Source organism: Astatotilapia calliptera, chromosome 3 (genome assembly GCF_964374335.1).
Source record: "Astatotilapia calliptera chromosome 3, fAstCal68.1, whole genome shotgun sequence".
Classification (NCBI taxonomy): Eukaryota; Metazoa; Chordata; class Actinopteri; order Cichliformes; family Cichlidae; genus Astatotilapia; species Astatotilapia calliptera.
Genome location: NC_137424.1, coordinates 17,675,852 through 17,701,722, shown reverse-complemented (window position 1 = coordinate 17,701,722; position 25,871 = coordinate 17,675,852). Strand labels below are relative to the sequence as shown.

The 25,871-nt window shown below is 42.3% G+C and overlaps 2 protein-coding genes across 2 annotated transcripts in view; one reads left to right on the top strand and one right to left on the bottom strand.

The window, feature by feature from the left end:
* Positions 1-25,871, bottom strand: part of LOC113034064 (OX-2 membrane glycoprotein-like) — a 67,784-nt gene that overhangs the window by 8,291 nt on the left and 33,622 nt on the right. The gene's annotated exons all lie outside the window — the stretch shown is intronic.
* On the top strand, positions 17,165-23,698 carry LOC145426162 (protein NLRC3-like). The gene is made up of 3 exons (XM_080299698.1): positions 17,165-17,243; positions 18,692-20,543; positions 23,456-23,698. The coding sequence occupies exons 1-3, from the start codon at positions 17,165-17,167 to the stop codon at positions 23,634-23,636; spliced, it is 2,112 nt and encodes a 703-aa protein (XP_080155824.1). The 3' UTR covers positions 23,637-23,698.

Here is a 25,871-nt window from a genome sequence, read left to right as displayed (position 1 = left end):
TTCAGTGCCATCACTTATTCCTAAACCAATAGTTTACAGCTAGTGAAGTGTCAGTGACTTCTGGGTTGGTCCCTGATCTTCATCTTATGAGATTGTTATTTTAATAACACTTGATTCATTTAAAAGAAAAAAGAAAAAAAAAAGAAAAAAGAAAAAACGAAAATATTTTCTCCCTGTTTTTTCTTATTCTCTGGGTCTCAGGAGGACATTACGTCCCTCTCCACTACAAGACTCTTGTTATGTCTACAAAACAGTCATATTAAAATCATCCTCAATTCTATTCTGGCGCTGTCTCCCGACTTTTCCTGACCTGATTCTGCGCGTGGACGGAGCAGCAACACAGACGACTCGACTAACGTACTACCTTAATTTCACTATAGCAGGACATGCACACATCAATGCAACCAAACACATTTTGCTATAAATCTAGTTAATTTTAGTCAGTTTTGTGAACATTCAGTACAGTTTTAGTTAGTATTCCTTTTTGTTTTGATTTTATTACCATTAACGCAAATTTTTTCCACTTCTACTTTTCGTTATTTCATTTGTTGTCTTTAATAATAATAATCTCCTCTGCACCCTTGAATAAACACCATTAACATGATCAACCTTTTGCTGCTTGTTATTTCACCATGTTATTGAATCAAATACTACATGCTTATGTGGTTTACGACATTATATGTATCTAAATCTCCACTTTGTGTCTAAATGTTTGAAGAATTTTTGAGGGTCAAATTTTGAGAATTTGACCATAGTGAAAGTTATGGCGTTATCACCCCCTTTGGGGATTACCTTTTTCCAGTTTTGATGATATTCCTCCCCATTCTTTATTTTTGCAAGTACCCCTCTTCGGTGGCGAGAAACTGTTGGTGTGATCAAGCGGGTGCTGTAAAAACAAAAGCTCAGGACAGAACAGTCACCAGTCATGTACTTCATTCAAAATTAACAAATATCAAGCTTCATATTGATCCTCTGAGTGTAATGGTACATTTTAATTTGCACTTCTAAAAACAATATTTTCTTTATTTTACTCTTGTTCTTGTGCAGCACCACCCCTCAGCACATGCCCCTGTTATTTTATCTTACTTTTAAATTGTTGACTACTTCAAGAGAGCGCCCAAAAGACGGGGACCAGTGTTTATCATTACATATCTCCATTTTGAGTGTGGCAGTCTATCATTCCCCTCTTATTCATAGACCTCGGTGGAGGGTTTTTTGTTTGTTTGTTTTTTTCTAAAATTAATTGACTCTCTATAGTGACCCACTATGGTTAATAATAACATGCTCAGTCATGAGTGGGATCAAACCTTTTCTTCACTTTAGCATTTAATATTCCCAACAATATAATGTGATACCTTAATTAAAACACAGCTACTAAAACACAATTTTCTTAATGCAAACATCAGTAACTCAAAATTAGCAACCAAAGGGTTCAGTCTGCAGTTCACACTGCTGTGAAGCTACAGCTCTTTAGTCTCTGTCATTCTTCTGTTCTTGCAGACAAAACAAAGCAAAACAAAACATCCACCCTTCTTTTACAGGCTGGGTGAATTGTCTGTGGACATTCAATAATCCTAAAGTCAGCACCGTTTTTGTCTCAGTATCAAGTCAGTTAAACTTTTAGTCGTCAGTCCATGACTTTTAGTCGTCAGTCATATGCATACATCCACACACATTCATACCAAAAGTTGCTGATAATGGAGTCTCACGCGCAGCCTATTCGAGGCTCCATCACCAGCAAGATGACGTCATCATTTTAAAGGAAACAGCTCCTTGTTTGTTTTTCCTTCTTTGGACTGGATTGACTCGCTACAATCCTTTTAGGCTTCAGGATCAGTGTCCCATATAAGTCAATTTTCTCCCAAGCTCATTATAATCATGGAGAAAAAATACTTTGCGACTGTTTTCAATAAGAATATTTTATAGCGCTTTAAAGTTCAATCTCTCAGGCCTGGATTAAAGAGCTGATTTGTTAAATCAGGAACTCACAAAATACCAAAATATCACCACCGGTGGATCACACCTCTCAGATGTTCTTATCTCAGTGCACTGTAACAAAAGCAAAAACAAACGTAAACAATAAAACACTCATATAATAACAGATACTGGGGCCCATTGCAAACATGTCCAAAGTTCAAACCATCTTTCTCTCTCTTAGAGAAAGAAAACAATCCAAACCTCACTGATAGAATCAACCTAGTGTCAAACAAAACCCAAAGATCAACCAAAACTCCTTTTTGCACCAACAAAACATGTTGGATTTACTTGACTCAATAGTGGACACTAGTTACACACCAACTCTTTACCTTGGCAAAAACGTAAACAACTAAGTTGAATCAACACAACCTTTTCATAATCTCTTTGAAATAAAACTCACACCATTCATTCATCATTTTCGCTCTGTACCACTGCTCCTTGTTAGACTGTGTGAAGCACAGTAAACAATTCAGTGGAGGCTTTGAGCCATAAACAGACATCACGCACAGACATTGTTTTCATTATCAAAGTGCTTCAGACCATGTCCTCTAAATCTACACAAATGCCCTCTGCGTGGCATGAAATACATTTAAGCAATAAATAATCAATCAGTTCTTGCTGTTGTAACCAACTCCGTATTTGGATGTTTGTGTGCAGCATTTGTTAGTAAAGCATTCTTCATTGCATCAGCGTGTGTGTGTGTGGATCACTTCTCAGTTCATTGAATCAACATTTTAATTTGTGTGTGTGTGTGTGTGTGTCATTTCTCCCTCAATCAACGAGTGCATATGTTCATATGTATGTTTCTTTTCACTCTGAGTCGGTGCATGTAGATGTGTGTGTTTGTGTGGGTGTTTGTGTTCATCACTTTCCTGTTGTAGTGTTCTGGGTAAACCACGGCCTGAAGCGTGCCCTGGGTCCTGCCCTCCTCCTTTTCAGTCTGTTTGCATCCATTGGTGCTGCTGCTCAGAGTTCTGTCCATACTGGTTCTGGCCCCAATTGAGGCAGTCCTTTTCTCCAGTGTCCAGCATCTTCTCCTTATTTCGCTCCTCCTTAACTTGACCCTTTTGCTTCGGTCTTCCTTCAGGGTTTTGATACGCAGCTCAATTGTCTGGATGTCCGTTTGTTGCTTGCAGAAGTACGACTGCTGTCCGTTTGTTTGCAGGTGGAACGGCTGACATCCAGAAGGTGTATAGGAGAGTCTGCAGCTTCCACCTCCCCAGTGGAAGACCTCAATCTTTGTTCTATTAGTCTAACACAGGCCTCAAGGCTCTCTGGGATCCCTGCTTGCACTCTCAAGCCCACGGCTGAGGTCGTAGTCGTGGTCCCATTCCAGGGGAATGGAGTCCATGGTTGTTTGGGTGTCTCGGCCCGAGCGTTCAGTCCAGAGCTGGGCAGCCCAGGACGCTGAGCGATCGGAGGACGGCAGAGGCGACAGGAAGCCATCCCCCTAACGTTCGCTCCATAGCAGACCGGACAAATCACACTGCTCATCTAGCTCCAGGATGCTCCGGCCTGATTTCAAGTCCGGTGTCTTGGACTCCAAGCCTGATGGGTTCGATTTTCAGCTAGCTCCTCCTGGGCCATGCTCAGTTTCTGCTCTGATGCCTCGAGGTCTTATTGAGGGCAGAAACCTCAGAGTCTTTTCCGTAGAAATCAGATTAAAGTCCATTGATGTTTTCCTTGCTTTGCTCCACGGCCTTTTGCGGCTCTGCTGTTCGGCTCTTCTCAGAGGTCAGCTCCTGGCCGAGCCCCGACACCTGTGCCTTCAGCTTATTTTCTCCTGGTGTTTTGTCCATTCTGAGGTGCCTCCTGACCTCAGTTACTCCTCCTGTCTCTGGCACGCCCTTTTTGCTGCCCGATGGTCATTGTTGGTCCGTCACTGTCCTGCACAGTCTTAATGCAGAGTGGTTAAGGTCAGCATGGTTTTGCTCGGCCTCACTTTTCATCTGGGCTTAATGGGCGTCTCGTCACAGCTCTGTCAGCTGAAGCTGTCTTTTTCCATATGGCAAGAATGTAAAGAGTGTGTGAGAGGGGTGTGTCCAATCAGGCACAATGCTGGTGGCTTTGCGAGTGCCTCGTTTTCCAAATCCAGATGTTTATTTGTCACGTACACAGCAACAGAGAGAACAGTCTGTTGTTGGGATGGCTGAGGCCTTCACGATCTTCCTGGCCTTGGTCCAGCACCGCCTGCTGTAGATTGAGTGCAGGTCAGGGTGCTCGGAGCGGATGGTGCGCTCAGCTGATTGCACAACCCTCTGTAGTGCTTGTCTGTCCGGCATGGTGCTGTTCCCGAACCAGACAGTGATATAGCTGCTCAGGATGCTCTCAATAGTTCCTTTATATAAGGTGGTCAGAATCGGTGGTGGGAGCCGGGCCTTTCTCAATCTTCTCAGAAAGAAAAGACACTGACAGAAATCTCCCCGTGTAGTGAAACGGGCCTTGGATTACCGCTCTCCGTCTCTGCTGCATGAAATCATTTTCCTGCAGCACTGTTGACATTTTCAAGTTGTTGTTGCGGGTTCAGCTGCTTTAGCATTTAGTCAGGGTCACATCAAAGATGGTAGAGGAGAGAGCAAAGATGGTAGAGGGGAGAGCAGGAGTCCAGGGTCAGCCTCGGCTTTTCCGGGCCGACAAAGCAGCCTGTAATCAAGCATAAAGAGAAAAAACAAAACAAAACAAAAACAAAAACAAACGAACAGGAAAATCATGTTGTATTGGCTGTGTTACTCAGAGAGGGGAAAAACAACGGGACCAGGCCCTGTGTCAGCCTTCTCTCCCCCTTTTTTTTTTTTTTTTTTTTCTTCTCACCATATAATCCTCTCATAACCCACCAAGCTGACAGGACAACACAGGTACATGTTAAAATTCTTAAGATCATGTTTAAAGCACAAAAATGGAATTTTCTTTCATTCAGTAATCACTTGTATTAATCAATCAGAAGAAAACATGTCACAATTTGACTTTTATTAACCACTAAATTTGTCGTGTTATCACTGGTTGTGATTTTTTTTTTTTTTTTTTTTTGAAGTTAAGTTGTTGTCCTGCAACCCAGAGGGTTTATTTGTTAGTAGTGGATAAACTTTATTGTGTAACGGCGGGTGTATGTTAAGTTTCACTGCTTTAAACTTGCTGGAAAATCTTCACGTGTTCATGGGTGTAAGCTGTTTCTTCATTGCGTGTATGTGCGTTTGTAAATGGGCTAATTTAACGTTTTTTCTCAAACGAGGCATTTCTCTAGCACGTGCCTCTCTCTCACATTTCTCTGCTTGTGTGTGTTTTTGTTTCACCTTCTTGTTGTGATGCTCCAGGCGCCTTCCCAACCTCCACAAGTCTGTTGGCCGCAATTTTATGTGTTAAAACTTCTCTTAATTTCTCCTTTAATTCTCTACTAGCTGCTGTCTTTTCCACAGCTGCTGATTCTTGCTGATTTTGTGTCCATTACTATAATTTTGCTTCGGCCGCCGTGCTTGTGGGGGCAGTTGGTCCAGCCCCATAGCCACCTGTATCAACACACTGAGAGATTTATTTAATATCATTTTCATCACTGTTAAATAGACTAGCAGGCAAGACGCCCACCTTTGCACTGCAGACTACATGCCAGTCTCCCAACACACTCCTCTCTGAGTTTCCGCTTTAAACTCCAACATCATTCACACCCTAGTCATTCAACACCTTATTTGTAGTATCATAATCAGCAAAATCAGCGTTTTAATTACAGGCATGTATCATTGTTTGCAAATCAAAATTATAAAACTCAAAAACACGCTAAACAGCAACAAAAGTCCTCTGTGCGCGTCACAGCTCATTTGCATGTTCACACACCGTCTAAAAATAGCTCGCAGCGCTGCAGTGCGCTGTCGTCACACACAGGGTCACACAAAGCTCAGACAAAACTCTTTTATTTTATATTACAAAGACATCTTATATTTACAATCACTGACAGGCCTGACAGATTCAGCACCTAACAAATTTCGACAAATTTAAAATAACGGGTCTCACCGAAGAAAGTCCAACTTTTTTGTAGTCAATCAAACAGTATCTGTTACTTCTGGGAACAGTTTCTGACCTAACTTCTAAATCCCTAACTCAATTTAACTTTGTCCAAACAAGCACATGACACCGTTTTAAACGATGAGGAGACTCGGTAACTCCTAGCTTATTTCGGGATGCCCTGTACCCCACAGTTAAAGCCAAACTGAACTACCCCTGTTCGCCGACAGGTCAAGACCGCGCGTCCACGGCCAGGAGGGGGCGTAACCCCCGGGCTATGTGCTTCTTAGCAGACTTCTGGGCTGCCGTCCTATAATAATTTTCACCTAACCGATTTTGAGAAATTTTACCATAACGGGTCTCACCGAAGAAAGATAACTTTTTTACGACCAATTAAACAGTCTCTGTTACTTCTGGGAACAGTTTCTGACCTAATTTGTAAAACTATTAACCAGTCTCTGTTACTTCTGGGAACAGTTTCTGTCCTAATTTCCCTACCAAACTACCTGAGCCTTCAGCTCAATATCCAGGGACTCAAACCCAACATTCTCTGTTACTTCTGGGAACAGTTTCATATTTCTTCAACTTCATTAAATACTCTTAAGCAACTTTAACTGCATAACACACGGTGATTCTCATCAAAATCAAAACAGACACTCTACCAGTAATTTCAGTGAGTAGACTTTAATTTAGTCATATCCAATTTGGCACACTTTGGAAATAATTCAACAGGTAGTGCCTTACCTTTAGATAAGCCGGCTTTTGTCCACTCACATCAGACCACTGGCTCGTGCCTGTCCGTTCGACAACCTCGGACCGTCCAAACTTTTAAATTCCACCCCAATACCACAGGACGAGCCCCCAAGCTGTTAAGGTTCAAAATATTGGGGATGGAGACAAGAGAAAAAACCACAATAACAACACTGGTCCGGCCGGGTTGAGTCAAACGATGATTTAATGATCACACACGTGGGAGATGGACACTGATGCAGACAGCCTCAAAATCTCAAAATGGTGGAGCATTGCTCAAACTTTTATAACCTCTAGTGGCCCCCACCTTATCATAAAAAGCCTAAACATTCACATGCTCTCTCTCACACAGCGCCTAAGCTACGACCTTGGCTCCCTGTTTATCTGCTCCTGCTGAAATGGGGCAGAAAACTCCAGCACACTCTGTTCTCTTCTACTCAGACAAATTAGACAATAACCTTCTGCGAACAGTATTTCTTATAACTCAGCAATATAATGCATCATAAAACAATATCATTCATTCACAACAAGTCAGCAATTTAATGTAATGCAAATCAGTTTAACTAATGCAATAGTTATCAGCTTCTTCTAATTCAGGAGAATAATGCAAACTAAAACTACATAATAATTCACAATCTTCAATTAGGGGTATAACATGGCATAAAATAATATCATAATTTTACACTCTCCATGAGCTTCATGAGGTCATCACCTGAAATGGTTTCCAACAGTCTTGAAGGAGTTCCCAGAGATGCTGAGCACTTGTTGGCCCTTTGCCTTCACTCTGCACTCCATCTCATCCCAAACCATCTCCACTGGGTTTAGGTCAGGTGACTGTGGAGGCCAGACCATCTGGTCAGCACTCCATCACGCTCCTTCTTGGTCAAACAGCCCTCACACAGCCTGGAGGTGTGTTTGGTGTCATTGTCTTGCAGCAGGAGGAGCAACCACTGCACCAGCGTAGAGTTTGGTAATCAGTCCAGAGGTCCAGAAACTTCATCCTGATGCCTAATTGCAGTCAGGGTGATGCTGCCAGCCCATAGATGCCTGTGCCTCCCTCCACTGATATGCCTCTTGGGTCATTACTGGCCCACTATCAAACTGGCCACGCACAACGATGTTACAACTTCTCTGGACCCTTTCATATCTGTCATATGTGTTCAGGGTGAAAAACACAGTCTGCCAGTGGTGGCCTGATAATTCTGGTATTCTATGGCAAATGTCAATCATGCATGGTTCCAGTCAGTGAGTACAGGGCCTGCTAGAGGACATCAGGCCCTCAGGCCACCCTTATAAAATCTGTTTCTGATTGTTTTGTCAGATACAAGTACAGGTTACTGGTCTCTTCTCATACCAGTAGTGACACTGGTATGAGGAGGAAAAATATCAGTGTCCCCCACCTGTAAAACCATCCCATAATGACTGTAAAGAGTCTGTAGGATCTGGTCATGAAACAATCACAAATTAATATTTTTTAGAATAATTTCCAGAGTCATAACACACAGCCAGCAAAACATGGGAAGTAAATTCCAGGAAAATAATGAAACCTTGCATAAAATGCCAGTTAAAGTCCAAAACTCTGTGACCTGACCCCAACCACAGTGTGGGCTGTGGACTATGTGGAGGTTGAAGTGTGGACCCAGAAGCAGACGCGTGGAAACAAAAGTTTAACCAAAAGCGAACCGTTTATTCAAGGCTGGTGAGCAAAACAAAACAAAAGGCAGGAGCAAACTAAAGGAAAACTAACCAAGACTAAAGTGGGGAAACTAAACACTGGGAACATGGAAAACTTGGACATAACTGTCATGGTGGGGTACACCAGTGTTATGATGAAGTGGACCCAAGTGCAGACAGGGAAGGAGGCAGGCAAGCTGTTTATTTAGGCTATAAACGTGAATACAAAATGAAAGCATCATGAGCAGTGGCAAAAACTAAACTGAAACCAAACTAGGAAAACTAACTGACTGTGACAAAACTGTGATAACTTTGAATCAACTGTGATAAGACCTGAAGGGAGGCAACGCAGACGACCTGACACTGAATAAAGAAAGACAGAGGACTTAAATACAGACAGGAGGTGATCAGGGGAAGTGGAAACACACGGGGGAACAGCTGACTGAAATGAACATAATGATGCCATGGCTAAAGTGAAACTAAACAATGTAGGGACAATGAACAAAAGGAAAGTCACACAATATATACACAGAGGGATGATAAGGGAAGTGGAAACACATGAGGACACAGCAGGGACAAATTAGATGTGATGAGACAGGAGAAAGCAAAACTGAACACACTGAACACAGGACACGAGACTTTCCAAATAAAACAGGATACAAACTAAGAGACACGGCTCGACACACAGGGACCGACATGGGGACACTGAATGAATCACAAGGAGGGGAAACATCAACAAAACACAATGATGTGACTATGGCGACTATGGAGGAAGACCAAATACAGACGGGAAATTATTTTTGATAAAAGTAATATTAATTTGACTAATGGACAGGCAGTGATAAACAGCAAACAAGCTGCTTAGCTTTACAGTCTTTGTTTTATCATCTGCAACTCCTGCAGTGTGAAACAGTCTTGGTATGTCAAACATAAAAACATTTTAGATACCGCTTCATCAGTGTGCATATATATACCGTATTTCTTCATCAGAGAATCTATAATGTATTAAACTAAAAGTGTATACCTGGTTTAAAGAGTATTAACTAAATAAGAACGTGACAACTTTCAGTCATTAATGTAGCAAAGGCAGAGTCTGATTAAAGGGACATCACAGTGAGACCTGTTTGATCTGCAGACACAGTCTCTCTCTACTAAGAGTGTGTTTGACTTTAACTTTCACACAAAATGATTCAGCTCCTCTAAACCCTCCAACAAACATTTACAAATGCTTAGAAACATTTTGTGTTTCTAATTACTAATGTTCCCCAGCCCCAGCATTCCCACAAATCTGTCTGTTTCCTTTTTTAAGTTTCACTGTCTGTCTTCTAAACTTCGCTGATGCAGCTGGTCGTCTTTGTGTGAATCTGCGTGTGAAGGTAATCGAATCAGTATGTATTTTTTTCTGATAATATCAGCTGTGTGCAGCTTGGCTCCAGCACAAACCATAGCATTGTTCATGATGACAGATATGAACGAGGTTGACTTGTAACACCGCAGTTATGTGAGCCGTCATTTGTAAGCCTCTTAAACTTTCTTACACTTTTACACAAAGTTTTATGGTAGTACTTCTTCTTCATTGGGGATTTTTGTTCAACAGACTGAAAAAAGCTGTAATATATTTTTGAAATATATTTAAATTGGTATTTAAAAGACTATAGCATATTCTAATTAGATTTATGATACTGTGTTAAGACAGTAAAATTGTGCATGTGTGTGTTTGTGTGTCTGTCTGAATTTTGCTGGTACTGCACTGATTGATGATTGTTGATGATCCACCTGACTAGTATAAATTAGAGTTTTATATAACAGAACAAATTTGATATTATAAAAATATTTTTTAAATTCTTGCTTACTAGCTGACACTAAATTTTTAACTGATTTCTCTTCTGGGACACCCACACTGTGTGCAGTTTCATCTCAGCCCACTGTGTGATTGCACATTAAAGGACATTTCTCCCCAAATTCAATAAGCTCAGTGGATTATCATAACAGCGTATCAACAATTCATTTAAGAAATCCTTCTTAGTTATTGTCATGAAAATCTCAGTGGATTCTTGACTTTGCTCGTCTGCTCTACAGCCTGGATAGTTTCATTTCAAACTGCTGCCGTGTTTCTGCCAAATTAAAAAACAGCTCTACTCAAATTCAACAAGGTTCAGTTAATAAACAATGATTAACAAAAGATTTTGTTCATATTTCATTATATAATTCTGATCCATCAAAAATATTCCTTCTTAGAATAATCCTTTCTCTTATTGAAGATCGATTTATTTTTCTCATTTTGGTCATTCCTATTAACCCAACCATTTCCTTAATCAATCCCACACCACCGCCCCCAAAACCATGGGAACACAGAGCAAGGAAAGCACAAAGTACACAAGAAGACGGGGACAATAAATACACACTGGATAATGAGACGAGAGGCAACGGGTGAGAGACATGATGCAGGAGAAAGCTACAATAGTCACAGGAAGCAACAGTTAAAACAATAAAACAGGAAAACATGGAGAACAAGGCTTAAATTACATAGAGGAGAACAGACTGGACAGGGGAACATGAGATAGATAAATGCAGACGAGACTGAGACACTGATGGGAACAAATCATTAACCAAATGGGGGAAGTAAAACTCAAAGCTAAGTTCACAAGACACGAGACGATAAAAAAGAGGAAATGATACACAGAGACATACGCAGACATGTAGAAAACAGAAAGGAAAATATAAGTGAATGGGAAACATGACAGATGGGGAAATCAGACAATGACAGACAAACAGAGAGACAAGACAGACAAAGGGACATAACTGAAGTACAGAAAGGGATCACAAAAGCAGATATTTAGTGTTACAAAACCAAGAAGACAAACTACAATATGAAAACAGGGTACATGGGATATAGTAAATCCTAAAGCAAACTATTAACCATCCTTATATACAAAGAGCCAAACTAAAACACAAAAGACTCTCAAAAACAAAAAGGCATCACAAAACCCTGAGGAAAAAAACAGCGATCCTCCATCAGCTTCCGCTTCTCCTTTTCAGGGTCGCGGGGGCGCTGGAGCCTATCCCAGCTGTCATAGGGCGAGAGGCGGGGTACACCCTGGACAGGTCTCCAGTCTGTCGCAGGGCCAACACACAGGGATAGTCAACGATTCGCACTCACATTCACTCACACATTCACACCTAGTGGCAATTTGGATTATCCAACTAAATATCCCCACAAGCTGCATGTCTTTGGACGGTGGGAGGAAGCCGGAGTACCCGGAGAGAACAGCGATCCTAACAAATAATATTGCAGTGGTTGGAGATGAAACTTTGCGGACATGTAGTAAATGGACTGATTCTTATATAGTGCTTTTCTACTCTCCTGGAGTTTTCAAAGTGCTCTATACAACAGGCCTCATTCACACAAGCACTTCTAAACACAAGTGCAAACTAATCATCAGAGGGCAACTTGGGGTTAGTATCTTGCCCAAGGATATTTGGCATGCAGGCTGGGGAAGCCAAGGTTCGAGCCACCAACCTTCCAATCAGCAGCTGATCTGCTCTACCACCTGAGCCACAGCCACCCACCCATCACAAGTGGGTGAGGCTGGTTCTGATATGGTGCTTTTCTACTCTGAGCATTCAAAGTGCTTCATACAAATGACTCATTCAAGGACTTTTCCTGTGCAGAAGAGTTTTCTATCTTGGGGTTAGTATCTCGTATCAAACAACCAACCTTCCAGTTACTTCGTGACCAGGGGCCTGTTCTTCGTACCTCGCTAAGTAAGTTAGCTGGATTTGATTGTTGACGATTTCGCGTGATCTTGGATCGTTCGGTTCCCCGAAGCCCATCCGGGACTTGCTGTCGTAGCAACAGAGCCGTAAGCGTAAACCTGCTCGGGAGCAGGTTTACTTTATGTAAACAGGATTAGATCACGGCCACGCAGGTATGTCCGCTTCATTTATACGAAAGCAACAGCGATATTTCACCACTGTTTCACCATAAATAAATAACATCAATGTAACTAAAGATAATGCAGCACTTGATCCTTTTATTGATGTCACACAGATACATACAGGTCATTTCCTAAAAAAGGGAAATGTACTATTAACATTCTATTACATGTATGTGATTATTACAGATGTAATTCATATTTCAGAGTAGTAATTGTAAATTACTTCGTGTAATCAAGATGGGAGACCACGGCTATAAAAGCGAAGGTGGATTTGGGAAGCCTGTCGCAGCCATGTCCTGTCCGTATACGCGAGCCACCCATTGCGGAAGGTGCAAGATCGATAAGGAGAGTTTTCAGAATTCAGCGTATATTGCGGGATAGACAGGATCCTTTAGCTCAGTGCGGCAGTGTGCTCATAGAGAGATATCGATATTCCCGTGAGGATATTATTCACTTAACCAACTTGTTGACGAGGGGGTGCAGGACCACCACCTGTCTTTTTTTGCTCTGCCCTTTTCTTGGTTGCTGTTATAAACAAACAAACAGAGTATTTCAGGGTCTCTTTCCAAGAGACGAAAAGCAATATAAGTGATAAATATTATCATTCTGTAGAATATTCTTATATTCCACTTTTACTTGTTCCCATGTTCTAGTGTGTCCTGTTGTGGCTCTAATGTGAAAGGGGATATAATATAACATATTATAATATAATATAATGTAATATAATATTGGATAATATAGTGTGATATGAAATTACTTACGAGTTTAATTTGTCAGCAACTTTCTGCCAGCCCTCTCTCCTTGCTTTTGCAGCCTTTGCAGTGTTCCCTTGCATTCTGATTAAACTCTGAAACTCCTGAAATCCCTCACTCAAGAGTTCTTGCTCTGCTGCCGAAAAATACCGAGCGCGCTCCTTCGACATTTTCGCCGACCAATCAAAGGTTGCCGATCAATGTTTCTACTATCGATGCGTAGCCCCTGTTAAGCCACCCAGTGATCTCACATTACTTCATCCAGCTGTACTAATCGTCAACAGCAGGTGTGTTCGGAGAACCGGATTAGCGAGCTCACGGTTAGTGCGATGATTTGGTCTTGGATGTAGTAAGTGACGTACGAAGAACGGGCCCCTGCTCTAACTCCTGAGCTACAGACAGAAGAGGAGTTTGTTAAGAATTTTATGACAACTGTCAAAGTTTTTTTTCTATTGTTTATTAAATGAATCTTATTAAATTTGAGTAGAACGTTCCTTTTATTTCTCTGAAACCTTGCAGCTTTTGGTGGTTAAACTGCAAATATATAGAGAAGGTAACCCAGAGGAAGAATGCACAGAGACTTTAAGGTCAGCTATCAAGAATCATTTTTACGCATTTTGATGCAATGTTATGATATTTGATGTTGAAATTGATTAGAAACGACTAATTTCATTTCTACAGAATTATGCAGTGTGGGTGTCCAAGAAGATGAATTCAGAATTTCATGTCAACTATCATATATGATTGAATACAGAACCTTCATACACCTACCTGAAACCATTTAAATGACATTATTGAGTTCCTTCAAAGTTTCTCCGTTTGAACAGAGTTGTTCTTTAATTTCTCGTGTCTCAAGCAGCAGTTTGAGGTGAAACTATGGATACATGAAAGAGCAGCTGAGCCAAATGACAACTGAATTTCAACTATAAGAGATGATTTTCAGAAATATTTTACATTTTTTGAAGTTATTTTAGATTTGAATGAATCATGAATGAAGAAGCATTACCAGAAAAATTAAGAAGAAAAGACAACTTGAGTGAAAAACAAATGACACTGTGGCTTTATTTCTGTTAACTTCCTGAAAATCATGTGTGTTGTTATGTGTGTGATCAGCAAAAAGGGATAAGAAGCAGCACTACTGTAAAACTTAGCGTTGAAGCTCAAGTTTGGCAGATAACGGGTGGCAGGCGTGGCTCACACTTGACCACGGTGTTGGAGAAACTCTGAGCTCCGGGTCTTTATAATCACTCTGCGGAGCTCACAGAGACTGCAGGGAGGACAGGAGGACAGAGCAGACTTTGTGAATTATTTTTTATCTTAGATGTAATATAAATTCAACACAGGCCTCTGAGGAAAAGGATCGTGCTACAAACTTTTGTCTCTTCCAACAGAAAGCAGAGGAGTGGAGTTACTCAGAGACTGACTGGATTAAACACACCAAAGGTTTATATTCCAGTTGGACCGTATCTCTTACCAAGGTCTGCACTACGTATCAGGATTTGATCTTATTCAGGTAATATCAGGGTTCTTATAGGGGTTTGTTCACAATAGTAACTCATGCAGCCATTTTTCAGTCTCACTGACCAAACTTTTTACAACATGCTGCATTTTTAATAGTAAACTTCTGTTCAGTGCTTTTCCTGTCACACACTCATACATGTGTTTTGTCTGCAGCAGCAGCTGTGTTGTTGTTAGCTTGTATTATCTGTTTAATCTCTTCAACATGGTTTTAGTTTTCTTTGTAAAGTCAGCAGCTCTGTCACTTTTCTCTGATTCCTCTTCTGCTCGACACTCAGCTGACACTCAGTTTCATTTCCACATTCATGAAGTTGTTGTCCAAGCGAATCACAGGCTCCATGATCGGTCAGCAAACTGTGTCCAGGCAGACAGGTTGGATAAGAATAACAGATTTATGTTTGATTACGCCCGTTTCCAATTCAGTTCCAGTCATTCCTGGCCCCAGGAGGTTGATGGGGGTGGGAGATGGGGGGCAGTGGGTTGTAAGCACAATGTAGATGAGTGGAGGCTTAATGTACTTAAACTTCCAGTCACAGTGAATCAGTGTGTGTCAGTGAATGCATCATGTGTGCTTCATGGCTCCATCTAGTGGACTGATAGTAGAAGTAGAGCAGCTGATGGCAGCTTCCTGTGCCTCACACTGCTGTCTGACTGCATTCAGCTGATATTTGGACAGCACACATGATGGAAAGGAGGATTTTGGTTTATGTGCACATGAATGATTTGTGTTTCCTCTGCAGGTGAAGGTAGAAAGTGTGTGTGAGCTGATGTGAATTGAGCAGCATGGATCAGTGTGAGGACAGAGAGGAGGGAGTCCCTCCCTCTAAAAGCACTCTGTGTGGGGAACATGAGAGCCAGACCAAAGCTCAGAGGTGAGATGACCATCTCTAACTGTCCATGACTCTTCTCCATGTCACAGCTCAGCACTCACATCACTGCTCCATCATTATTCACACTCATACCTGGAAATTTAATGTTTCCAGTTTTTCTTCCTATCTCATGAAGCTGTGACATTTATTCTTTTTCTTTTAGGATCAATAAGAGGCCAGAATCTCCTGGACCTGAACCCAGCTGTGTTTCCTTAAAGAGCAACAGGTCGAAGGATTTTTATATAAACTTTAAAGGCTGTTCTTCTGCTGCTGAGAGGTAATGTGTGTCTAGATGTTGTTCCTGACTCTGTATTTCTGAATAAATCCTCATGTTTAATATCAGCTCAGCTCTTTTTCACACACATTTCTATGTTGGTATGTGAAGCGGTGTGTGTTGGAGTGTTTCCACAAACACAGCAGTCAGAGTGGAAAGAGTGGATGTTGTAGGAGGTGTTTGTGTAGTGAAGAGGCTGAGTGTCTGTAGGACTCCAGCTGCTCCAGCAGGTGTCTCCTTTGTGCTTTGCTTCAAACACAGTGTAGGGAGGAGCTTCCACTCAGGTGTTTCAGGTGTTGCTGGATGGAGGAGGACAAATAGTTTTTCCCTTCAGTGACACTTCAGCAGCTCAATGTTCTGGGAGATGTTTGTCTTTATGAAGGTTTATGGATTCTTGTTCTTACTTTGGTTAAACTGAGCAACACATTTTCCATCTAACATTTAAAGTAAATTTCCAGGTGAATAAAAGATCTGCAGCTGCAGCCTCTGTGATGTTTCACAGTCTGAAAGTAACAAATTCAACCAGAGTTCAAACAAAGGCTTAATATACGTGTGTGTTTGATATAATGCCAACAAGTACAAACAGGTGTTCTTACAGGTCTTAATCACAGAGGTCTGATAAGTCTGGTGACTTTCACACTCAGCAATTTTGCTGCCTTTTATTTTATATTGGCCTTTTTAAAGCCCTTCAAAGTCTCCCACATTCATACAGAGCTTTTAACACCAAACTCCTTTACAGTCCTCCTCTCACACACGATCACACGACTGATTTGTCTGCAGCAGCTGTGTTACTGCTAGTATTTTATTATGTGTGTAATCTCCTCATATTGTTCCTGTGGTTTAGTTTGACTTCCTTCTGCAAACTCAGCTGCTCTGTTGCTGATACACGTCTCCATGAATATGATTGATCAGATGCTGTCAACACCATGTGTTTCATGTGAGCGCTCAGCTGAAAGCCTGGGTTGACTTATCGAGTTAATAACAAGCTTCACGTGACTGTGAATGCTAAAGTGAATCCAGATAAAGGAAAGAGACCCTGCTAATGTTGGACTCACTTCTTAGTGTAGATCCCAGGAGGAAGTTCAACATAGCCATTCTTTGTGCTAGCTCGACCAAACCTGAGAGCACAGTGCAGGATAATGATCATCATCTGTCTCTGTCAAGGACATTTAAACTCCACAAATAACAAACATAATTATATTTGATCTTTAAAAATATGTTTTCACTTAAAAAAGCATGAGCACACTGGTGGATTACAGAAACATGAAAACTCGTTAACAGTAAAGTTAATTTAGGCGTAAACAAAGTGTCAAACATACTGAAATAGAAGGACTGATGTCTGTGTTAACCCTCACATGGGCTGTACAACATTATATAGGGAGACAAAAACAGAGATTATCGTAGCCATCGCTCTCTCGCATGGACGTGGCAGTCTTGCTGTCTGCTGCGAATCCTCCCCGTACCTCCGTGACCTCGTCTGGTATCTGCTCCCTCCTCTGTAAGAGACAGTAAAGGAAAACACGTCTCTGCCCAGTCTTGAAAATCTAATCTTATCATCCATTGTTCTTCTAGGGCCTCTTCTTCTTGTGGCCTCAGCTAACTGCTAATATTTAAATGGCTAATATTAACATGTGTGCCAGCCAGGTTCACATTTATGATGAACTATGATTAATTAACTGATGTTGAAACTGGAGCTTTACTGACCTCTGAAATTCCTCCTAAAGTGTTATTCAGTGTTGTGACAGTCAGCTGCTTCAACTGCTGCTGGGATGGGCTGTGGCAAAGAGAACAGAGAAAATCCAAATCAGAGTTTTTCTCTGAATTAAAAGGAAACAACAATATATTCTACATGGTGAAACTGATGGTTTCTGGTGTTTGGGTCTGTTTTTCTGTATTTATGCAGATAAAGTGTAAACTCAGATGAATTATACCATCAAATGTTAAAGGAAAATATCAGGATGAGTGTCTGTGAGCTGAGAAGGACGTGAAGCGAGCAGTTTATCCCAGAGCTGAAGCTGCTCTGTGTGCAGAGATGAGCTCAGATTCCTGCTGTGATTGATCAACAGTCACAGAAATGTAGACTTGTAGTTATTACTGCAGTATGGTCACAGCAGATACTGATAAACATGTATTATGAGGATGGATGATCAAGTTTCTCACTCTCTCCTTTAAATCTCAGTTTTTTCTTCTTCACAGTTTATCTGTTAATTTATTAATGAATAACACTGAAAGAGTTTCTGTTATATTTCCCCTTGAACATCAGCTTATTAGGGCGGCATTAGGAAATAGCCCCCCTCCAAAGAATGAATAAATGAATGATGATAATAATAAAATGATTCAAAAGCAGAGCTCAGAGTGGTAGAATGGTCAAACATGGATCCACGGGTGGTTCAACTGCATTTGGTGACGTGACCAAAGCAAATCTTTCAAATAATCCCACCATCAACGGGATGTTGTCTCCTTTACTACGGTTACTTTACTTGGTCACCGTGTGAATTTCTTTGAAATGAACCAAATTCTTTTATTTGTTGGTTGTTGCATATTTAACCTCTACAGTCAGGAAAGGAGGAAATGAGGCCTCAACAATGTTGGGTTGTAGCTGTGGTTCAGGTTAGAGTGAGTGTCCATGGAATAAATGTAAGTCAGTGAACTGGAAACATGACTGTGTTCAAACTTTTTCTTCCTTTTTATAATGAGTCTAATCAAAGGTGGACAGAAGTATCTCCACTGTGACTTTTCTGTGTCACCATCAGAGCTTCTGCACAGTGTGGAGAAAGATCCAGAAGCAGAGCTGGACTGCAGACAGCCAGTCAGAGCAGCTGTGTAGAAAGTAAGACTGAACATCTGTCTGCTGATGGACTCATTTCTGAAAACTGGACTTCTTGTGTTGTTCAGACATTGAAGAGATTTCTTTCTCTTTAGTCTCATTGTTTTTCTTTCTTTCAGCAGATGTTGGTCTGCAGGAGGTTTTAGATGAACATAAGATCAGTCTGAGGAGGAGATGTGAACGTGTGACTGAAGGAAGTGATGAAACAGGAAGTAGAACCCTCCTCAACACCATCTACACTGAGCTCTACATCACAGAGGGACAGAGTGAAGAGGTTCATACCCAACATGAGGTGAGGCAGCTGGAGACAGCTTTCAAGATGGACGCCCTCCATGACGCTCCAATCAGGTGCCAGGACATCTTTAAAGCCTTACCTGACCAACAGAGACCCATCAGAGTGGTTCTGACCAACGGCGTGGCTGGTGCTGGAAAAACCTTCTCAGTGCAGAAGTTCACTCTGGACTGGGCAGAGGGCTTGGAGAACCAACATGTCAGTGTGGTGGTTCTGCTTTCATTCAGGGAGCTGAACCTGATCAGAGATGAGCAGTACAGTCTTCTGGAGCTGCTCCATGTTTTCCATCCAACATTACAGAAGGTCACAGCAGAGAAGCTGGCTGTCTCTCAGCTTTTGTTCATCTTTGACGGCCTGGATGAAAGCAGACTTTCATTGGATTTCACCAACAGGAAGCTGCTGTCTGATGTCACACAGAAGTCATCAGTCAGCCAGCTGCTGACAAACCTCATCCAGGGGAATCTGCTTCCCTCGGCTCTCGTCTGGATAACTTCCCGACCCGCAGCAGCCAATCAGATCCCTCCTACATGTGTTGACAGGCTAACAGAAGTACGAGGCTTCACTGACGCCCAGAAGGAGGAGTACTTCAGGAGGAGATTCAGTGATGAAGAGCTGTCCAGCAGAATCATCTCCCACATGAAGACATCCAGGAGCCTCCACATCATGTGTAGTATCCCAGTCTTCTGCTGGATCACTGCTACAGTTCTGGAGCACATGTTGACTACAGAGCAGAGAGGAGAACTGCCCAAGACCCTGACTGACATGTACTCACACTTCCTGCTGGTTCAGACAAAGAGGAAGAAGAACAAGTACCATGAGGGACATGAGACGAGTCCACAGGAGCTGACGGAGGCTGACAGGGAAGTTCTTCTGAAGCTGGGGAGGCTGGCGTTTGAACACCTGGAGAAAGGAAACATCATGTTCTACCAAGAAGACCTGGAGCAGTGTGGTCTGGATGTGACAGAGGCCTCGGTGTACTCAGGAGTTTGTACAGAGATCTTCAAAAGAGAGTGTGTGATCTTCCAGAAACCAGTCTACTGCTTTGTTCATCTGAGCATTCAGGAGTTTCTGGCTGCTGTCTACATGTTCCACTGTTTCACCAACAGGAAGACAAAGGTGCTGAAGAACTTTTTGGGAGATTTTTGTTATGATTCTTACTTTGATTTTGACTATCATGATTATACTAATTTGCTTCGGTTTCCCCACATTAAACCATCCCTGGATGATTTCCTGAGCAGAGCCATTAAGAAATCCCTCCAGAGTAAAAATGGCCACCTGGACCTGTTTGTTCGCTTCCTTCATGGCCTCTGTCTGGAGTCCAACCAGAGACTCTTAGTAGGTCTGCTGGGTCAGACAGAGATCAGTCCAGGAACCATCCAGAGAGTCATCAACAACCTGAAGGAGATGAACAGTGATAAAATCTCTCCTGACAGAAGCATCAACATCTTCCACTGTCTGATGGAGATGAACGACCTCTCATTATTTCAGGAGATCCAAGAGTTCCTGAAGTCAGAGAACAGATCAGAGAAGGAACTCTCTGAGATCCAGTGCTCAGCTCTGGCCTTCATGCTGCAGATGTCAGAGGAGGTTCTGGATGAGTTGGACCTGCAGAAGTACAACACATCAGTGCTGGGACGACAGAGACTGATTCCAGCTGTCAGGAGCTGCAGAAAGGCTGGGTGAGTCCAGATGTGATCATTAACATCACTGATCAGTGTAGCTTAGTAGTTTAATGTCGAAAATAAAATCAGATTGTAACCACAAAGTGTTTGTGTCCGTACGCTGCAACCTTCCACACCATTCCTTTATTGTACAGACTCAGCAGCAGCTCCATGGATCCCAAATCCAAGAGTGGAGAACAGATTTGAAGTGTGTCACATCCATGCAGTCACAGCTGTTTCCACTGATATTAATCCTGTTCAATGACACGTTTCATATCAGTGAATATGTTCTTTAGGACGTCCACTGACATTTAGTATTTAGTATTTATTTATTTATTGTCATTGTCAAGAACAATGAAATTGCGTTTGGGGCTTCCATACAACCCCCAAAAAAAGAAGAAAATAATAAATACCCCTTAAAACCCAAGTGTACATATTTAACCCAGTGTGACTCCAATGCAATAAGACAATCCTTAGCAATAATGTTCGTAGAAATTCAGACAAAGACCTGAGAAACATGACAAAATACAACAATGCAACCCATTCAATATTATTGTACTGTGAGATATGATATCAGATATGATAGTTATCTATTTAAGAAAGGGGGGGGGGGGGGGCAGGAGGGGGAAGAGAATAAAGATATGATGCACCAATGCAGACCAGTTCATTGCTATTAAGAAGTTGGATATGGTTATTGTCCGTGAGAGGGGGGCAGAGAGTTCAGGAGCCTCACAGCCTGTGGATACAGGCTGTTGGCCAGTCTGGATGTTCTGGCCTGTATAGACCTGTACCTTCTCCCTGAGGGCAGCAGATGGAAAAGGTGGCGCGCAGGGTGATGTTGGTCCCGCAGGATACTGTGCACCCTCCTCAGACAGCGAGTGGGGAAGATATTACTGATCTCTGGCAGACTTGTTCCAATAATTCTGCCAGCTTCTTTCACCACCCGCTGGAGTGCTTGCTGATCGGCCTTGGTGCAGCTGGGGAACCACACTAGAAATCCATACGTCAGAACGCTGCTGATGGCACAGTTGTAGAAGTTCAACATCAGAGATCTGGGAATGTGTGCGCTCCGCAGTCTCCTCAGGTAGTAGAGGCGCTGTTGGGCCTTCCGTACAACTGAGGTGATATGGTTGCCCCAGGACAGGTCCTCGGTCACAGTTACCCCCAAGAATTTAAAACTGCTCACCCTCTCCACCGCCTCACTGCCAATGAAGAGAGGCAGATGGTTGTTATGACCCCTCTTCCGGAAATCTACAATGATCTCCTTGGTCTTTTTGGTGTTTAAGACCAAGTTATTGTCGTGGCACCATGACTCTAGTTGTTGCACCTCTGTCCTATAGTTTGTCTCATCATTGTTGGATATAAGTCCGAGCACTGTAGTGTCATCTGAGCATGTTTAAGTGTCCTGCTGGAAATCACTCAAATCATCCATGAAATCCATGAAAAATCCTTTTAGTGTTTCTAACTTCACCCTCTGTCCTCTCTCTCTCTCCATCCTCCTCACTGCTTCTTTCACTGATAATCACACAAACATCGTATTCAGCTACAAAATAACACAATAACATCATCTGATGATCATTATTATAAGAGCAGGATCCATATTTGATATCAGAGTAACACACTGCTTGGTTATGTGCAGTCATCATCAGTGACTGTGGGTCAAACAGAAGCTCTCTGATTGGTTGCTGACCTTGGTCACCTGTCCACTCTCACCTGTTTGTGTTTGCTCTCTCTTTGCTGTCTCCATCCTCTCTCTCCTTTCTCTCCCTCTCTGTCTTTGTACGTCACTCAGGTCCAATGGAAACAGTGACATTTACAAACCAATCAAAGACAAACTGATCTGTGTCAGGTTATAACAATATTCAAAGTGAATACAGGCTGCTGCTGGACACAGACAGGTAACATCATTTTTGACTTGCTGTCACCTGGATCTGGACTCATAAACACTGAAGCCCTGAACAGGAATACAAATCATTTTCTGCCAACTAGCGACACACCAGCAGATAATGGCTCAGAAAGCTAAAATGAGCCAATCATTTCTGTGTTTAGTTTCCCTGAAATCAGATCTGATATCAGCAGCTCTGAGTTCATTCATCATTATTGTCCAGTGATGAGATTTCTGCTCCGTTTGGTAACAGTCAGCAGGTTTTTCCTGCGTGTGGACGTGAACAGTCGTACCTGACAGCAGGTAGCAAACAGAGATCATCTTTCCAGCTGGAACTCTTCACTGAGCTGAACTCATTCAAAATGTTCTGGAGTCAAAACAGGAAACAGTCCAAATGTGTGTCTTCACTCTGACTCTGGATCAGATCTTAGTGACAGACTGTGGACATTGGGGCGATCGTGGCTCAAGAGTTGGGAGCTCGCCTTGTAATCGGAAGGTTGCCGGTTCGAGCCCTGGCTTGGATAGTCTCGGTCTTTGTGTCCTTGGGCAAGACACTTCACCAATTGCCTACTGGTGGTGGTCAGAGGGCCCGGTGGCGCCAGTGTCCGGCAGCCTCGCCTCTGTCAGTGCGCCCCAGGGTGGCTGTGGCTACAATGTAGCTTGCCATCACCAGTGTGTGAATGTGTGTGTGAATTCACTGGATGACTGGATATGTAAAGCGCTTTGGGGTCCTTAGGGACTAGTAAAGCGCTATATAAATACAGTTAATAAAAAAATTATGGAAGCCTAAATGTGACACCATCTTCCTCCTTCATCTGCAGATTAAAGCCAAACAAAGATTCTCATTAAAAGTCTGCAGGTCTGAGAGAGACTCAATCGTTGTGTCATGTCAAACACAGTAAGAGGAGCTGAAGCACAGATGTGAAGAGCAGATTCATCAGATTATGACCTCACTCTGTTTTGTCTTCATATACATTCAGTCTGTGTTTATAATGCAGATTTTCTGCTTTTATAATAACACATTTTATATTTTCTATCATCACAGACTGACTCAGTGTCGACTCTCAGAGTCTCACTGTGAAGTTGTGGCCTCAGCTCTGAAGTCCAACCCCTCCCATCTGACACAGCTGGACATGAGTAACAACAACAACCTGCAGGATTCAGGTGTGAAGCTTCTGTGTGCTGGACTGGAGAGTCCAAACTGTCGACTGGAGACTCTGAGGTGAGTTCACTGACTGCGGCTGTTGTTGTTTTTCTATATTTCAGGTCTTTGATTGATGTTTGAAACTTTCTTTAGTTCCTAAATGTTCAGGATGTGTCTGAAGACAAATGTGAAGAAGTTTGAGTGCTTTCAGAAATGTTGTCTTTCCAAACGACTGAACAACAGTTTTTCCTTTTGGCTCCAAACAGAAGTGACAGACTTGAGCAGGGTTAATTTAAAGGCTGACAGAAGTGGAGTGGTGACGGGGAGATGTTTGACAGGACAGTGTTTCAGCCTCCACAGGTTCATGTTGTGCTCCATCAGTCAGTGAAGATGAAGTCGGTGCTGATGAGGCTGTAGAGTGTGTGAGGGATGTGAATGAGGATGATGAAGATCTGATGATAGCAGATAAAAACAGGCTGCAGAGACTTTGAGCCATACAGGGCACACAGTGTGTGTACAGAACAGCTGAAATCATTATGGAGGCCTCACTGGGATATGGAAGCATCACAGTACAGCTTCAGTGAAGCATTAAAGTCTCTGATATGAGATGAGAAATGAAGCAGCCAGAGCTTTTTCATGAGTGGAAATCCACTGTGACTGTGAGCTGCTGCTACAGCCTCCAGATTAGCCAGCAGCTCATCCTGCTCAACATTTCCTCACCAACTTTAATGGAAGTGTGATGTTTTCAGTTGGAGTGATGGTCAGGGTGGCCTCCCTCTCCTCTTCTTCTCCTCTTCCTCTTTCATTTGTAAAGCCACTTCTGCTGCTTTCATTCATTTGGAAGTCCTGTAGCTGAGTTTGGGAGAGACTAACAGCCTCAGCAGCAGAGGGGAGAAAGGCTGTAACACCACCACTTTACTCTGTTCTACCTGTCACATCATTGTATCAGGAAACAAATATGCTCATGTTTTTACTATGTTTGTCTTGAAGATGTAAGAAGATCACATGGTGCTTTTTATTATTGTGTTGGTTTGTTTGCTGTCTCTTGGATGGAGCCCAGCTGTGCGTGGCCCCTGGGCCTGTGGTCAGAGTGTGTGCTGGATAATCCGGCCCAGGATGAGGCCAAACTGACATGGGATGAAATGTCTGTCACATAATTGAGCTTTTCTGTAGTTTCATTTGTGCACAATTTAAAAACAACCAAAACTTTGTTCTGTCTTTTCTATGATATACTGTAGACTTTCTTTGATACTGTGTCCAAAAGGAGCAGCTTTTACTTTGAAGGGGAGGCGTCCCTGTTTCCTCTTCAGGTTGGATGATGGAAGCAAATGAGTGTGTGATGTTCTTTCAGTGTTGCACTTTGTAGACGCTCCCTGAGCACTGGTCTCACAGCCAGCTGCACATAGAGACCAGTGTTGTTAGTCCAGGTCAGAAGATGACTTGTTGGAATGAAAATGAGCTTGTAGTTTGTCTGCTTTAATAATGTGACTGGAAAAAGGTGTTGGACTTCAAATATGTCCATTTCTTTCACACTTCACCTTTAAAAGTGAAGCCTTGTGGTTCCTGGAAGGAAAAACACGACTTTTTCAAGTCTTTGTCCTGTTTTTATGATAAATGTACGACTTTAATGTGAAACATTCAGAGTTTTTTCTCTTGTTGTGTTTGTTTGAAGCTGCTTCCTGTTGGCTTCAGCTGTTTGGAGTTTCCATTTTCTAAACTTCTACATTCTGAACCTTCTTCAGCTCTGAACAGATGATGAAACACTGAATGATTTCAAGCTCACACTTTGTCTAATAAACTTACATCTTTCATTCTTTATGCAGATTGAGGGACTGTGGTTTGTCAGAGATCAGCTGTGATTATCTGGCAGCAGCACTGAAGTCCAACCCCTCCCATCTGAGAGAGCTGGACCTGAGCTCCAACAACAAGCTGCAGGATTCAGGAGTGAAGCATCTGTGTGGTTTCCTGGAGAGTCCAGGATGTGGACTTGAAACTCTGGGGTCAGTCAGCATGTTTTAGTTGTGCTGAGATGAATATGATGTGAAAGTTGTGCTGACACTAAACTGCAGACATCAGGCTGATATTATACTGATCCACACTGAGGATCTTCATGGTAAAGTCTGTTTTCTTCTTCTCTGGTTTAGTCCATTGACTGCAGCAGAACAATGTTCACATTTCAAACAGTGAGACTCAACGTATGGCCCGCGGCCCACACGCGGCCTGCCCACCTTTCCTGATTCAGAGAGAGGGGACCCTGATTAACTGTGTAGTGTTCTTCCTCACAGTTCTAAGTATCAGACACAACAATGAATAATCC

What these genes read in the sequence shown, in the direction of transcription:
- LOC145426162 (XM_080299698.1), top strand. Translation starts at nt 17,165, where the DNA reads ATGGACGTGGCAGTCTTGCTGTCTGCTGCGAATCCTCCCCGTACCTCC. An exon ending in TGGTATCTGCTCCCTCCTCT is followed by an intron (nt 17,244 to 18,691) that starts GTAAGAGACAGT and finishes TCTTTCTTTCAG; the next exon opens with CAGATGTTGGTCTGCAGGAG. An exon ending in AGGAGCTGCAGAAAGGCTGG is followed by an intron (nt 20,544 to 23,455) that starts GTGAGTCCAGAT and finishes CTATCATCACAG; the next exon opens with ACTGACTCAGTGTCGACTCT.